Genomic DNA, 13,643 nt, shown 5'->3' with positions numbered 1-13,643 from the left:
GTGGGAGATGTGTGAGTGTGCAGGGGCTGGGGAGGGTGGAGGTGGTGGTGGTGTGTGGGGGGGTGGGTGGCTTCTGGAACTGATCGTTCTTTTCAGTCACTACCACAACTATTCTCCCTTCCCTTCACTCCAGCCTCTGAGCTTTTCCAGCGACTGGCACAGATTCAGCCCCGCTAAAGGAGCAAGACAGGGGGAAGTCTGCTATTGGCTCAGACCGAGGTCTCCACTCTCTGCGAGCCAATGACAGACCGTAAGAGGCGGGCCCAGGGGTAATTACAGAGTGGCTTACTTCCTACATTCCAGAGCAGACGCTGAGGTTGACTTGTACAGCAACCTTAAGATCTCTCTGAGGCTCTCTCCACCGTTTATGAAACCTCCAGTTTTCCCCTAATGTTCCTAAACTCATCATTTACACACACAGAAAAGTGGGAGAGTTTGGTGCCTGGTTGTAAACTCACATAATGGAAGTGCAGTTAAGTAACTTGAGTCTAGGAAAATCTAACCATAGAGAAACACCCGCACAGGGCTCAGTGGCTATCAAACCAATTGATCCATTGGCTTTTATTTATTACATTTTTGAGGATCAAAAATTTACAAATGAAAGACAAGAGCAGGAATACACACCTCACTCAACACAGAACACATTCTCCACACTTTCCAAAATTAAATAGATGAATGGGATGTATTAAAATATAAAATAAGATAAAAACCCCAGAAGGATCATGGACTTACACTCAGCAGGTGTAATCAGGCATAAAAAGGGAATAATGGCATACAAAGCACAGACACCTACAAGGAAATGTATTTCGAGATCTTGGCCCATGCAAGTTCGTACAGTCCACTCCGAAGCACCTGAGCCCCAACAACTCCAGTACAGTCCAGAAATGGATCTCAAACATGAAAAAACGCCTTTTATTTATTGTTTTGAATAATTTCAATATTATTCTATTTATTTATAACATCGCACATGAAGCAGAAAAACAGAAAACATGAAGATTTCTTGGTCTTTTACATTTTTCTGCATGAAAAATGACTAAAACAAATAATCAACTAATCAATTAACTGACTAATTGTTGAAGATCTAAATTTAAGAATTTAATCCCCACACGTGAATATAAAATATGAGTCTTTTATACGTGTGAACGCAGCCACTGGAATTCAAGCCTGATCCCATTTCTCCCTGCAGCAGGGAAACTGGTGTCTGGCTCAGTAGATGAGCGACATGCTGGTTAGAAGTGGACTGAGCTGCTCTGTAAGCCTTAGAACAGGGGAGGGGATTAAGGGGGGGGGGGGGGGGGGGGGTACATGAATATGTGTGCCAACCTATTAAAGGAACAGCGCACCAAAACACAGAGAACACACAAAAGCTTTTCAGGGATAACTGTACTCGGCGTTCAGCTGTAGACTGAAGGACATCCCAGCACCTTTGTGTCTGTATTATAATAGAACTAAGAAATCTGCACAGGGACGAGCAGGTGGCATTAATGTGTAATGTCTCAACAATTACATTTTTTACCTCTTTAGAATGTATTTTGCATAAATTATAGCATGAAAAATATTCTCATTCGAATTCAACAGATTCTTGAAGCAAAATTTATTTCACAAATTTAACTTACAAATTCTTAAATCTTAAATGTGGTTCATTGTATTCTTTGTACTGAAGTGGTATTTCACCTTGTAGTAATGTATAATCTATTTTATGTTTATGTTTCTATGTCTGTCCTTTTTAGTGCTACTGTGTTTGTTTAGCAGGGAAGAAATATTTGAATAAATCTGGTTCATCGTTATTTAATAGTCAGTTTTTGTAATAAAAAAACTTTTGGATTTTGGAGGATGTAGTCATAATGAAATTCAAGGATATTAATGCAATGCTTCTTCTAGATAAGTAACCTTGACAAACTGTAGTTTTAATGCTGCTCTCTTAGCTTGTTTTTATGTTTTAATGTCACATGAATAATGTGTTTTGTGTCTAACATGTCTTTTGATGTTTTTGTTTTGTTTTTTAAAGTGACCTGTATCCTGATCTGTGGAGTTTGGTATCTCGTCATGTCAGTGACAGATAAACCTGATTCTGATTCTGAACATACTACGTGACAATAAAAAGTAAAATATATCGGTGTTCACACTTGGGGCAAGTTGAGGCATCTGAAACAGTGAGGTTCCTCTCTGTTGGCACAATGGGATCCTGTTTGACTGCAGCTGCTTCAAGCTAATTTTAATAACACTAGTTAACTAATTTACTCCACATTTTGTTTAAAAAAAAAAAAAAAAAAGTACAAGTACTGTTCGTGGATTCTCAAAAATGTGTCAACACATCACATCATGGCGACAGATGAATAATCTCTTCTTCATCGTCAGTCTGCGCTGCATCAGGAGCTGAGATCGGAACCAATAGGCCTCCCTCCTACATAATGACTTTAGCCGTTCTTAAAAGCTTATAGCGTGTGCTGAAATCTGACACTGCGCAGAGGGCATCTGTTCTCCTGGAGGAGGACTCACCGTCAAAAACTAATTAGGTACCACAATGGCTTCTATTCAGAGCTGCGTAGCCTGCCGCTCTAACACACACACACACAGGGGCAGAGAGAAAAAGTCAATCTAACAGGAGGAGCTGACGAACGCTGGGTCGCACCTCCTCTTCTCCTCGACTCACTTCCATCAAAACGTGACATCACACTACACTGTCCGACTGTTCTTAATGCGTCCTGTGCTGTCCCCACTTACACATGCCTCAATCATTGTACAGAGAATCCTAATCCTCCATGATGCTTTATTCATTAGAGGCAGCTACCTGTGTGGTTTCTTTTCACTGCACGAACAACAGTATCGTAATCTGTCCATTCTCTTTCATAACTTGTCATGATGAGAACCCAGAGCAGTATCTGCTTAAACTAGAGGAGACGCAGGTAAAAGGTTTCACAGATTCTGACTCTGTGTCAACGCTGGCTCCAGTTATTGTCTATGAACAGGAAAAATAATTATCTTAAAGAATAAATCACGTATGAGTAATCTGTAACAAACACCGTGATAGTTTCTGTGATTTGTCAGCGTTCTCACCTCCTGTATTTTCACCAAGAACCCACAGACCTGAAAGCCACAGTGAGGTTCTGTTACTGCAAACGCACTTCCTGTTTGTAAAAAAAGAAAAAGAAAAAAAGAAGCCGATTGCGGTGAGGCTTTGAGTGAGCGTCTACAGATGTTCTTAATGTTAGCATTGTAATAGTTATGAAGTCTGACTACGAGCTGATGAGATGTAAAGGTGCTCACTGCGGTTTGTACCATCATCATTTGACAGGTGTACAACAGGTGTGGCTACAAGGTGGTACAGTAGACCCAGGTCCGGCTTTCAGAGATCCTGCTTTGTGTAAGTTTCTATGAAGTTGGTTGAAACCGTTCATGTTCTCACCCTTATGCAGGTCTATGTTGAAATGATAGATATTTGACTTAATCCTATGAAAAGTCTCGCTCAACAGATGAGTAATAGAGCAGCTACAGACCAGTAACAGCTTCTCTTCCTCACTGTAAAATAAAATTCAACTTCTCATTATTCTAACTCATAATTCTAAAGAAAAGGGAAACGTTGAGACAAAGTTCTGAGTGTTATCTTCGTTGGTTCAATTAGTTCGGTTGAGTTAATGACTGACTTCTGTGACATTCCATGAGGTTAATTGCTCTATTTTAACCCCAGTGAATTTATTCAACAAGGCTAAATTACTTTATGCTTCTATTTACTCTTATTTCTTTGTATTTGATCGTCACAATTTGCATGTGTAACTCGCCTGCTACCCTCCAATTTAATGTCTCAAGTTTGTACTGCTCCGGCATTTAGAAATAACTGACTATACTATTTTACTTTGGTACAAAATGGAAATAAACTGGGATTTACAGACCCATAAAATAAGTCGTTATCAATTCTGTTTGTTGAGCAGTGTGAGTGGATGTGGAATTTAAACAGTTCCTTGTATCACCTATTACATAAAACCTTGTTTGCCAAAGATAACATTAACAAGAGGTTTACTACAACTGCAACAGCCTCCAGACATAGCGAACATTTTCTGAAAGAAATCCTCGCCTCGTTGAAGGCAACGGCTTCTCCAAACACGGGTTGGAGGATACTTGGTAAAAGGTTGTAGGAAGTCGAAAGCATTTTGCTTTTGGGCCAAACTAAACAGAGGAGCACGGCCTTCCCCTCCCGTCCTCTATCTGTTTCCTTTTATGTTACTAATTCAGCTCACATTTGGCAAAAGCCAACACTTGCACTCCGTCACTTTCATGTCACTGCGTGGAACAAGCCCGCCTTTGTCTCCGTCTTGCCACTGTGCTCTCTCAATTCATGCCATTGTGCCACAGACTGGAATATCAAACTTGGTCAGTGCGGTCAATTGGCCCCTTCAAAATAAGGAGCAAAATATAAGAATGATCTTTATTTAAGTAGTAGTTTATAAAGTGTTTCACAAACATAGAAAATATACTATTAACTAATAAACTATTACAAGTTAGAAAAATAAATATATAGAAATATAAGAGATTAAAAACTAGTTTTGAGGTAACTGAGAATCGGCCTGATGGATTTGATTCCTTAAAGACAAGCAATAGATTTAAAATCAGTTCTGGGTGAGAATAGGGGCGATGTGCTCATATTCTGTGGATCTTCTACGAGCTCTGGCTGCAGTGCTTTGTATAAGGTCGACTGATTTCTGGGGCAGCCTGGCTAATAATGAGTTACAGTAATGTAGATGGCTAGAGACAGAAGCATGTACGACACTTTGTGCATCAGTGAGTAAAAGAAACAATCTAATCTTAGCGATATTCCTGATTTGACAAAGATCTGACTTTGTGATTTTGATGAAATGTTCCTACAGTGCAAACCCAGAGACACAAGATTACTGCAGTTTTACCGTCTCTCAGCATCATGAAAATTAGTTGACAACCAGGATCTTGTCTGGAAGTGAGGTAACCGAGATTTGTGGATAAATCGCTATGTGTATGTCAACATAACAATGAAAAGAAATATTGTAGTTGTGGAAAACTTGATCCAGTTGTAGGATGTAGATCGAGAACAGTAACGGAGGCAAGAACAGATCCTTGAGGAACGCTGCGAGTAACATTTGCATAGTTAGACGAGACAGCAACTGATACTGAGAAGGTCACTCAGGTAAGACTCAGGTAAAACCAGTCTAGAACAGTTATAGTCATGCCCACCAAATGTTTCTGTTGATCAATTAACACGCCATGATCAAAGGTCTGGCGGCCAGCAAATATCACCAATAAAAACCAGCCAAATTACAGCCATGGATCTGTTTTTAAATTACAAGTCATCAAGAGTGAATTTTGACTTTTGCCTCTCTAACATTTTTTTTGCCTACTACACTAAATATTAACCAAACCACCCCCCAAACACTGACATCTCTACCTCTATTTTCTTCCTCTTTTTGCTTCTTATTCCATGAAACAGTTTCTGTTCTTGCACAATAGTTTAAACCAGATGGAAAACAGGACATTTTCAGCCATTCAAGGTTAACATCTAAATAAAAAAGGATTTACAGACACAGCAGTGTGTAAATCACATAAACACAAGCACACAGTCCCTGTAGATAAGTGTGATACGTTGGTGTTATCGTATAGCTGTGTGTCACCGCCTCACTGGTACCTGAAGCTACAGCCCTTTGTTTTGTTTTTTTAAAGGCAGATCTGTTTGTGGTCTGATCTTCCAGTGAGACCGTTTTAGCCTCCCTAGTTTACAGTATCAGGTGTGCAGTAAGCTGCTGTAAACTGGCAGAACTGGCAGCAGCTCAAAGACTCTGCCGTCACTGACACGAGGTGTTCACTCATCTGACACATCATAAAGTAATAAATCTTATCAGTGAAGAGGGTGAGATATCAGTGGAGCTCCTCTGTCTCATGAATTTAACTTTTCATTTAAAGGTGCTATATATAAGTTTTTTCCATTGCTACATTGCTAACGTTAGCATTAGCAGCAGTTTACTTACCAGTCTTTCTGAGAGCTTCAGTGACCGTTGTGTTTACAAGACAAGGTGTTTTAATACGTCCTCTGAGCAGCTACAGTGACTCGGTATCGGAAAGTGATGAGACGGGCCGGGGCTAGCTGGTTAGCATGCTAACTTCAGTAGAGAAAAAGAAGCAAAACTAGGGTTTCTTTCCACCTCTGGAGACAGATGTTGGTGATTAAAAGGACAAAGTTTGATACTGAACTCAAAACATTTCTTCTAGACTGGTAAGTAAACAGCTGCTAATGCTAACGTTAGCTATTTAGCAATAGCGAAAACTTACATATAGCACCTTTAATTCACATGTTGGATAAAACAATGCAATTTTCAGATAAAAATTTACATGTATTAAATTAAATTAAATTAAATTAATATAATAACCCTCACCAAATATAAAGTTAACTAATTTCTCTTGCACTGAATTTAACTGGATAAAAATGAGCAAGGGGCATTTCATATGTTTGATGATGTCATCTGGTCACAAGATTGAAGAAATTAGTGGTTGCGGTGGCACCACGTTCGCAAGCTTGGCGAGAAAAAAGTGTGAATGAAGCAACACCGAGCGTTTAGCGAACCGAACCACTTATTTCTCTTTTACTGCCTAAACAATGTTCGCCGCAGTTGTACAACACAGCTGGATGTTCACTGCCAGCAGACCAACAACACACACAGCAATACCCACTTCAAGTAAAACTATTACAAGCCTTGGCTGACACAGAGGCACTGAGATTTACTTTACCGCAACATGTGGGCCCTAAAACTGGACTACCCAACTGGTGTCAATGAACTATCCTCAAGATGCCATTTGATTGATGGAGAGTCAGATCAGAGTTGGACTGCACACAGAACGCATAGACCAAAAAATAGAAGGCAAATAGAACAAAGAAGCACCATCCGACAGGGCACGACTGCAGTTTGAAAAAGCCGTTGACATGTGAGTGAGTCGCCCAGGAATGTTTGTGCATTCCACTCGAAGGGTACTCTCACCAGGGGGGAGGGAACAAGGGAGGAGATTTCACCTCCCCTTTACCTTCCTACTCCAGCCTGAAGACCTCAACTCTCTCCAACACAGACACACTGCCACATCATCTCAGACAACAGTCCCTGCACAACTGTGTGTTGAGTGTATGCATTCATTAATCTCTTCTCCGTAAGGGATGGAAACACGACTTGACAGACACCTAGAGCGACATGTGTCGGAGTAAACACAACAGGCCATTCCAGCAATACAAAGTCAAAACATGCAACACAAGACATTTTTAATGTTGACCCAGCATTTTATATAAGAGCTTTCAATACTGACAACCTCACACAAAATGTATTAAAAGGAAATTTTGCTAAAAAAGATTAAATAATATGTGGAAAAGCCAATGAAAGTTTTTTTAACAATGTAGTAGCAGATTTATATTAGTCGACACTCAAAGTTGAGATCTTTGTTACAGTTGGGGTTGGGAAACAAAACTCAGTTGCAAATTAGAACCGAATCCAAAGCACCCATAACAAAAATTCAATTTCAGCTCTGCTTATTGCAAACAAAGGCTTCGTATCTGCAAGGACATACATAGCTATCCTCCAGGACTGGTTGACATGACTACATCGTGCATCAACACAACAGCGTGTCAGTTTGTTTAGATACCAGCTAGCGTGCATGGCCATCTGCATAGCTATCGCCACAACAGTGTGAAAGATGGATCACCAGAGAGAGAGAGAGAGAGAGAGAGAGAGAGAGAAGGTAAAATAACAAGGGAAAGAAGAAGAAGAGGAAGAGGAGGAGGACGACAGACTGAGGTCGTATTCAGGCTGAAGACTCTTGAAACATCTGTCTTCATTAACTGTATCGTGGCCCCTAAAATAAATCCACCTCTCCATCTTTGTTCGAGTGCTTTAATACTTGTCTCACTACAGATTACAGTCCACACAAGCAGCCTGTGTTTAATATTCGCTCACTCAAAAGTTAATTGTGCACTGCATGCACTCTCTCTCTGCCTTTCTCCATTAGTCACTGCTCCACACACAAACATGCACCTCTATCTTTACCAGAATAAAGATCCTTTTGTTATCTAAATATCTGACCTGAAGGGGGAATCAGTAAGAATGAAAAGGAGTTTTAAATAAAACAAAACAAAAGAATTCTGCACATATATGTATTAACACCAGATTACACCATATAAAGTGCCTCTACTTTTTTAACAGCTGGATTTTCTTGCCTTCTAAATACAAATCCCAGGAGGCTTGGCGGAACGCCAGATGATCAGTTGACAACACAGCTGGAGTATAAGCAGTGTTGTGCATGAATACATACATACACACACGCACGCACACGAACTGACTGGGATCAATTGAACCAATTCATTTTATTTGTATTATTTAGTGCTGCACAATTAATTGAAATATAACTGAAATCACAATTTGACCAAATATAATATTCAAATAACAGGAGCTTTTTTTTTTTGGATAAAGGTAAAATGTGTGACGACAGTGTTGTCCACTGTTGGCAGCATCAGTGTTGTGGTGCTACAGAGACGCCACAGCCTACAAATCAACAAAAATCACATCAACATCATTTTTAAATTTGTGAGATGTGAGAATGAAAATGCAAAAACCAAAACCATTCCAACTGAAATCACAGTATCTGCCAAAATAATCATGATTTTTTTTGTGCAGCCCTACTATTATCTATGTATTTTTAACAGGTTACATTTATGTGTCTGTTTATTGATCCTCAAACTGACAACCTCACTATTAATTGCATGTATGAAAATTTGAGAATTAATTAATAAGAACAGTTTGACTGTGCTGTGTATACAAAGTCTGGTGGCTTCTGACTCTTACTTTACATAGTATGTAAACACGGTGCATGTAGTTCATCTTCAACGCCGCCATCAATTCAACATCCATAAACACACTAGCTTGTGTTAATGCTCGTGATGGCAATGCTTTACTTTCACATGTTTATCTCCATATATTTATTCTGCACTACATTAAGTGTCAACTGAACAAATCAGAGTCTGGATGTTTGACTCTGGATCTAGTTTTCCTGGCTGTGCAACACACAGCAGCAGAGACGCAGCCCTGGCATCACACAGACGTGTTTAACATCACGTCTTACCATCTGATGTTCCACGAAAGTTGAAGCCTGTATCTGCATCTACCTCTGCTCTGTTTTCTACATGCAGCCTCACAATCCACAGTCCTTTCTGCTTCCAGCATTGTGATCTGTCATACTCTGCATGCCTCTCACCCCCCCCCCACATTTAATAACGTGCGAGTTAAACACCATGTTAACTTAATAAACTGGATGTCGGTTCAACCGAAACTACAACAACGCTGAACTGATTACCGGCCTCTTATGCATCATTAAAAGCTGGAAACTTGATCCCTTTGTTTTAAATTTAAGACCATGGAGGGTGAAACATGAGACAATAATACAACAGAGACAGATGGTCGAGGCTGGGATCAAGATCCCCTCCACAGTATGCAAATAGCAGAAACTATTGCATTTTAATTGCATGCACAGTAGTGCTCAAGTTCTTGTGTTATATACACATACAGTTTTTAACTTTTTACATCTTTTTTTCAAACCAAATTAGTTTCTCATTGCAAACATGACCTTCTTCTTCTTCATGGCTTCTTTCATCTTCTTCACTCATTTGAAGCTTGATTTTTTGTTTTTTTAATCCACAAACATCAGATTATCTAAGAGAATGATTATGATCATTTTATCCAGCTCTACTGTTGCGGACTCTACTCGTAGTAAAATGGCTGACAGCGTGCCACGATGGACCTAATTTGCCTTGGTGCACACCCCACTGCACCTTGCAGTCAGTCAGCCATACAACTCACAATATGATGCCAGACTCTGGGATCACTTTGTGCACTGTGGGAGCCAAAGATCTGTAAGAGCTGTCATCCTAGAGAGAAACTGCCACTTGAGCTAACAGCGCTGCTAACAGGACACTCCCATTCAGGCTGACACAGTGACGCGGGTCAGGCTCGTGTTAGCGGTCCGTCTGTACGGGTCGGATACGAATCAGACACGGCCCCACTTTGGTAAAATGAGATTACTATCAGGAATGGAAGTTAAATAGGGACGCCCCGATTGATCAGCCAGTTTTCATTAAAAATACGTGACGTCACCAATCACCTTCAAACGCATCACTTGTGGTTAATACTCTGGCGTCTGCGGCTGAGAGAAGCGCTGTGTGCGGTCTAGTGTAGCCCCGCCTCCCACTGACAGGCCACCAAAACAAAACAACAAGTGCGTGAGACTGATATAATGTACGCCATCTGCAATGCATGCCATGAATTTTTCTTTTTTTGAAAATGCACACAGGGCTGGAGGTCATATTTATTTTACTGGTCACAGTTTGCATGCAGCCTGTATCTGACTTGAAATCCTATTATTCTTTAGTTTATTATTCTTTAGCTTGCATAATGCAACTGAGTTCATGTTCTGAGACATGTTGCCTTTTATTTATTAGACTATTTGCACTGTTTAGGCTTAATCATTTTTTTTCAGTCTGTTAATAATAACTACTAAACCAGCTGCTACAAGTAAACACAAAAAATTATGGGTATTGGTATTATTTGACGTGATTCTCCGGTCTTATCAGTGAAGTGTTTGAAACTACAGACTTACATCATCATCATCATCATCATCATCATCATCATCATCATCATCCAGCTCTGTGTTCTCACTCACCTGTGGCAGGGCAGTGTTTAGTTGTCTCTGCAGCGAGTCCCTTTCGTGGCTCACTTCGTGCAGTTTGCCCTGAGTCAAGCCCAGATTCTCCTGAGTCTCTCTCAGAGTCTCCAGAAGACGGTCCCTCTCCTCCAGCATGGACACCATCAGCGACTCAAAGTGACCCTCCGAGTCCGACTGCAGGGGGGAGCCAGAGCCGCGCCGACCGCCGCCGCCTCCCCCGCCGGGCCCTTCGGCCTCGCTGATGGTTGGCATCACCTCGCACATCATCTACAACCATGAGAGCAGTAAGACCAAAGGAGAGCGGGAGAAGAGACAGTTTGGCGGTAGAAGGAAGAAGAGAATTAGGAAGGAGAGAAAAAAAAGTACAGAACTGTCAGTATGAAGATACTTGATTATTTATTGTTGAGAACCATGAACAAAATGAAATTCACACTCTGTTGTTGGGTGGCAGCATAAGAATTTCATGTCAAAGCCGGAGGATATCTATCACTGACATCAGCAATTTATATAAGAGCCCATCCATGTTTATGTAAAAGTCACAACACAAATGAATTTAACTCTAAAATATTACACCTGTCCAAGCAGAGCTGAGCTTGTATTGGTTGGGATTCTTCAATGTCTACCACGGCCAGAATTTGGACATTTTCATTCATTCTCATTGCAATGACGCATTCAAAAATGATCAGTCAATTTAAAGATATAGCTAAATAGGCTATATATTGTTCTATGTTCTAAAGCAGAACTGTGAGAGAATTAACATAAAACATAAAACAAATGCACCTCCAAGGCCATTTAAAGCTTATCAACCAAGTGGAAGGGAAAATTGAGCCGTATCAGCTCATCAGTCTTACTAGTGGTTAAATACTATGGCGATACACTTGCCCAGTGTAAACAGTCAAGTGAACCGTCATTGGAACTGTTCAGAAAAGAACAGACAGCCTTAAATTAATCACAGGCAGCTAAGAAAGCTGTGTTGTGTGAAGCTGGTTGAGTAATGCTGGATCTACCAGCAGCAGGGCAGGAAGGTTCTGGGGAATTAGAGCCACTCTCCACACCAAGGGGCTTAGGTCCTGTAGACAGACTGCTAGACAAAAAGCCAAGAATCATGTGAGCTGGATTTAACATACCTACAAGGAACAACAATTTACAAATTGGAACAAGTGGAAATAAGTGGCAGCCAGAGCTTCCCCTTCATCTTATTCTTTGCATCACCAGATATGCCAAAAGCCATTTGCTTTCAGAAACCACTGTGTTCAGTTCAGTGCACTACACTCAACTGTATCTTCCAGCAACTGTGTCCAAAAGCTGGACCATACTTATTACATACAAATTAATCAGACAAAAAAAAAGAAAATCAACCTGCCATCCTTAATTAATTACAAATACGGATTATATGTTCCTGGTGTTAAACAGTATTTCTGTTGGAAGGAGTCAAACTTAACCTAATTTATGAAGAGAAAAATACAAAACCAACGCTCCATATCCAGGTCAAGCCACTCAGGCTCAACAATGTTTATGAGGGGGAGGGTCACTCAGCATCCATGAGAGGGAGTGACAGATGGTGGGTCCAGTGTAACTTAGCAGCATGGACATGATGGCATACGTCAAAAAGTAAAAATGACAGAACAAGACCTTTAAGACCTTTAAACTTTAAGACTTTAAAGACAGAGACTGAGGGATGTGTTTTGAGCATTGATAATTACATTTGCAAGTATCAGCCTAATCAAATTTTAATCTTTAGTAAAGGAGAATTAAGTTTGATAATGGAGTACATGAAGTCCATATACAGTTCAATCAGTGTTGTCCACTATGATTCAGTCACATACAACACATACACATATGATCGGTCACTTCTAACTCAATACTCTAACTTAAACCCAAAGTTTTTCCAGTTTTCATGTGTTTATATCTCACCTTTGATGAATACCGCTATTCCAAATGTCTTTGAAATCCACGTTATTTTATGATGCCAAGTAAATGTCAACAAAGTCCAGGTGCTCCAACTGTATGTCACAACCTCGTCAAGCTTCACAAATATCTAGAGTCATTCAGAAGATATAAATCCCATTCAGAGGCTGGGAAGCATTAAGGCTGTTAAAACTGTATCCTCCGTGAAAAAAACTGGGATAATTTCCTAAAGGCCTCAAAGCGAAACCCACATAAAGTGAACAGGGGGCAGTATTCCAAGTTTGGCCGGCTAACTCAACGTTAGCAAAGCTAGCAAGAAGTAAGCTGGTGATTCGATGATTGCATATCTGGATTTGGAAGTAAAGTGTCTATCTTTGCTTTTCAAAACAAACGTCCATCCTCAGAAATAAAGTTCAACTCGCCGAAAATAACATTACACAACAGGTAGACAGGTGACGATACAGTTAGGTGACGTGGAAACAGTTGTAGCCTTGCTAGCGTTAGCTAATTTGAAGCAGAGTTCTTTGGCTTGAAGTCAGTTTAAACGTTAGCTACTAGCCAGCTAGGTAGCTAACGCTTGCTAGTTTCATATACTAACTTAGCTCAGATAACGTCAGGTAGTTATCTAAGGATAAGCTCTATTTTGTATAAAAGTAGACAACACGATAAAATATCTCATACTTATTTATCTTACATTATTGAAAACACTAAAAAGAGGTTTAAAATCCTGAAATAAAACTCCAAAGCTCTGTTGAAATGATTAATCTATCAAGTAACGTTAGCGCATCGGCTAACGTTAGCTTCCCTTCGATTCGGTGAAGTCGCGTCACCACATCACGGTTCGAAAACTTCCAGCCAACACTGAACGTTAGCGAGGTTGTGTTCCGTTTAGAAAAATCCAACCCGCGAATAAAAACTTATATTCCCTTCGTTTCCGTCCGAGGTTCCGATGTTCTCTCGGTATTTCCAACAAAAAAAGGTCCGTGAGTCCGGTCCTTCCCTGTCGCCACTGCCTGCCAGCC

General features: G+C 40.3%; 1 protein-coding gene across 9 annotated transcripts in view; it reads right to left on the bottom strand.

Annotated features, from left to right (window-relative positions):
• The window catches only part of ppfia1 (PTPRF interacting protein alpha 1), a 41,405-nt gene extending 27,768 nt beyond the window's left edge, over positions 1 to 13,637 (bottom strand). For 4 of the 9 annotated variants that reach the window (XM_087175634.1, XM_087175635.1, XM_023412394.2 and 1 more), the window contains exons 1-2: positions 12,628 to 13,637; positions 10,711 to 10,980 (exon numbers count right to left, since the gene is read on the bottom strand). In XM_087175634.1, the coding sequence (XP_087031760.1) occupies positions 10,711 to 10,980 (270 nt within the window). In that variant the 5' untranslated portion in view covers positions 12,628 to 13,637. The remainder of the gene's footprint in view (positions 1 to 10,710; positions 10,981 to 12,627) is intronic. The other 5 variants (XM_087175638.1, XM_023412405.2, XM_087175639.1 and 2 more) reach the window with 3 other exon arrangements.
• Positions 13,638 to 13,643: the final 6 nt, after the last annotated feature.

Source organism: Seriola lalandi, unplaced genomic scaffold (genome assembly GCF_002814215.2).
Source record: "Seriola lalandi dorsalis isolate HSWRI2012SDOR001 ecotype SW California unplaced genomic scaffold, Sedor1 jcf7180002054478, whole genome shotgun sequence".
Taxonomy (NCBI): domain Eukaryota; kingdom Metazoa; phylum Chordata; class Actinopteri; order Carangiformes; family Carangidae; genus Seriola; species Seriola lalandi.
Note: the sequence above shows the minus strand (reverse complement) of the source record. Positions and strands in the feature narration are given on the sequence as shown.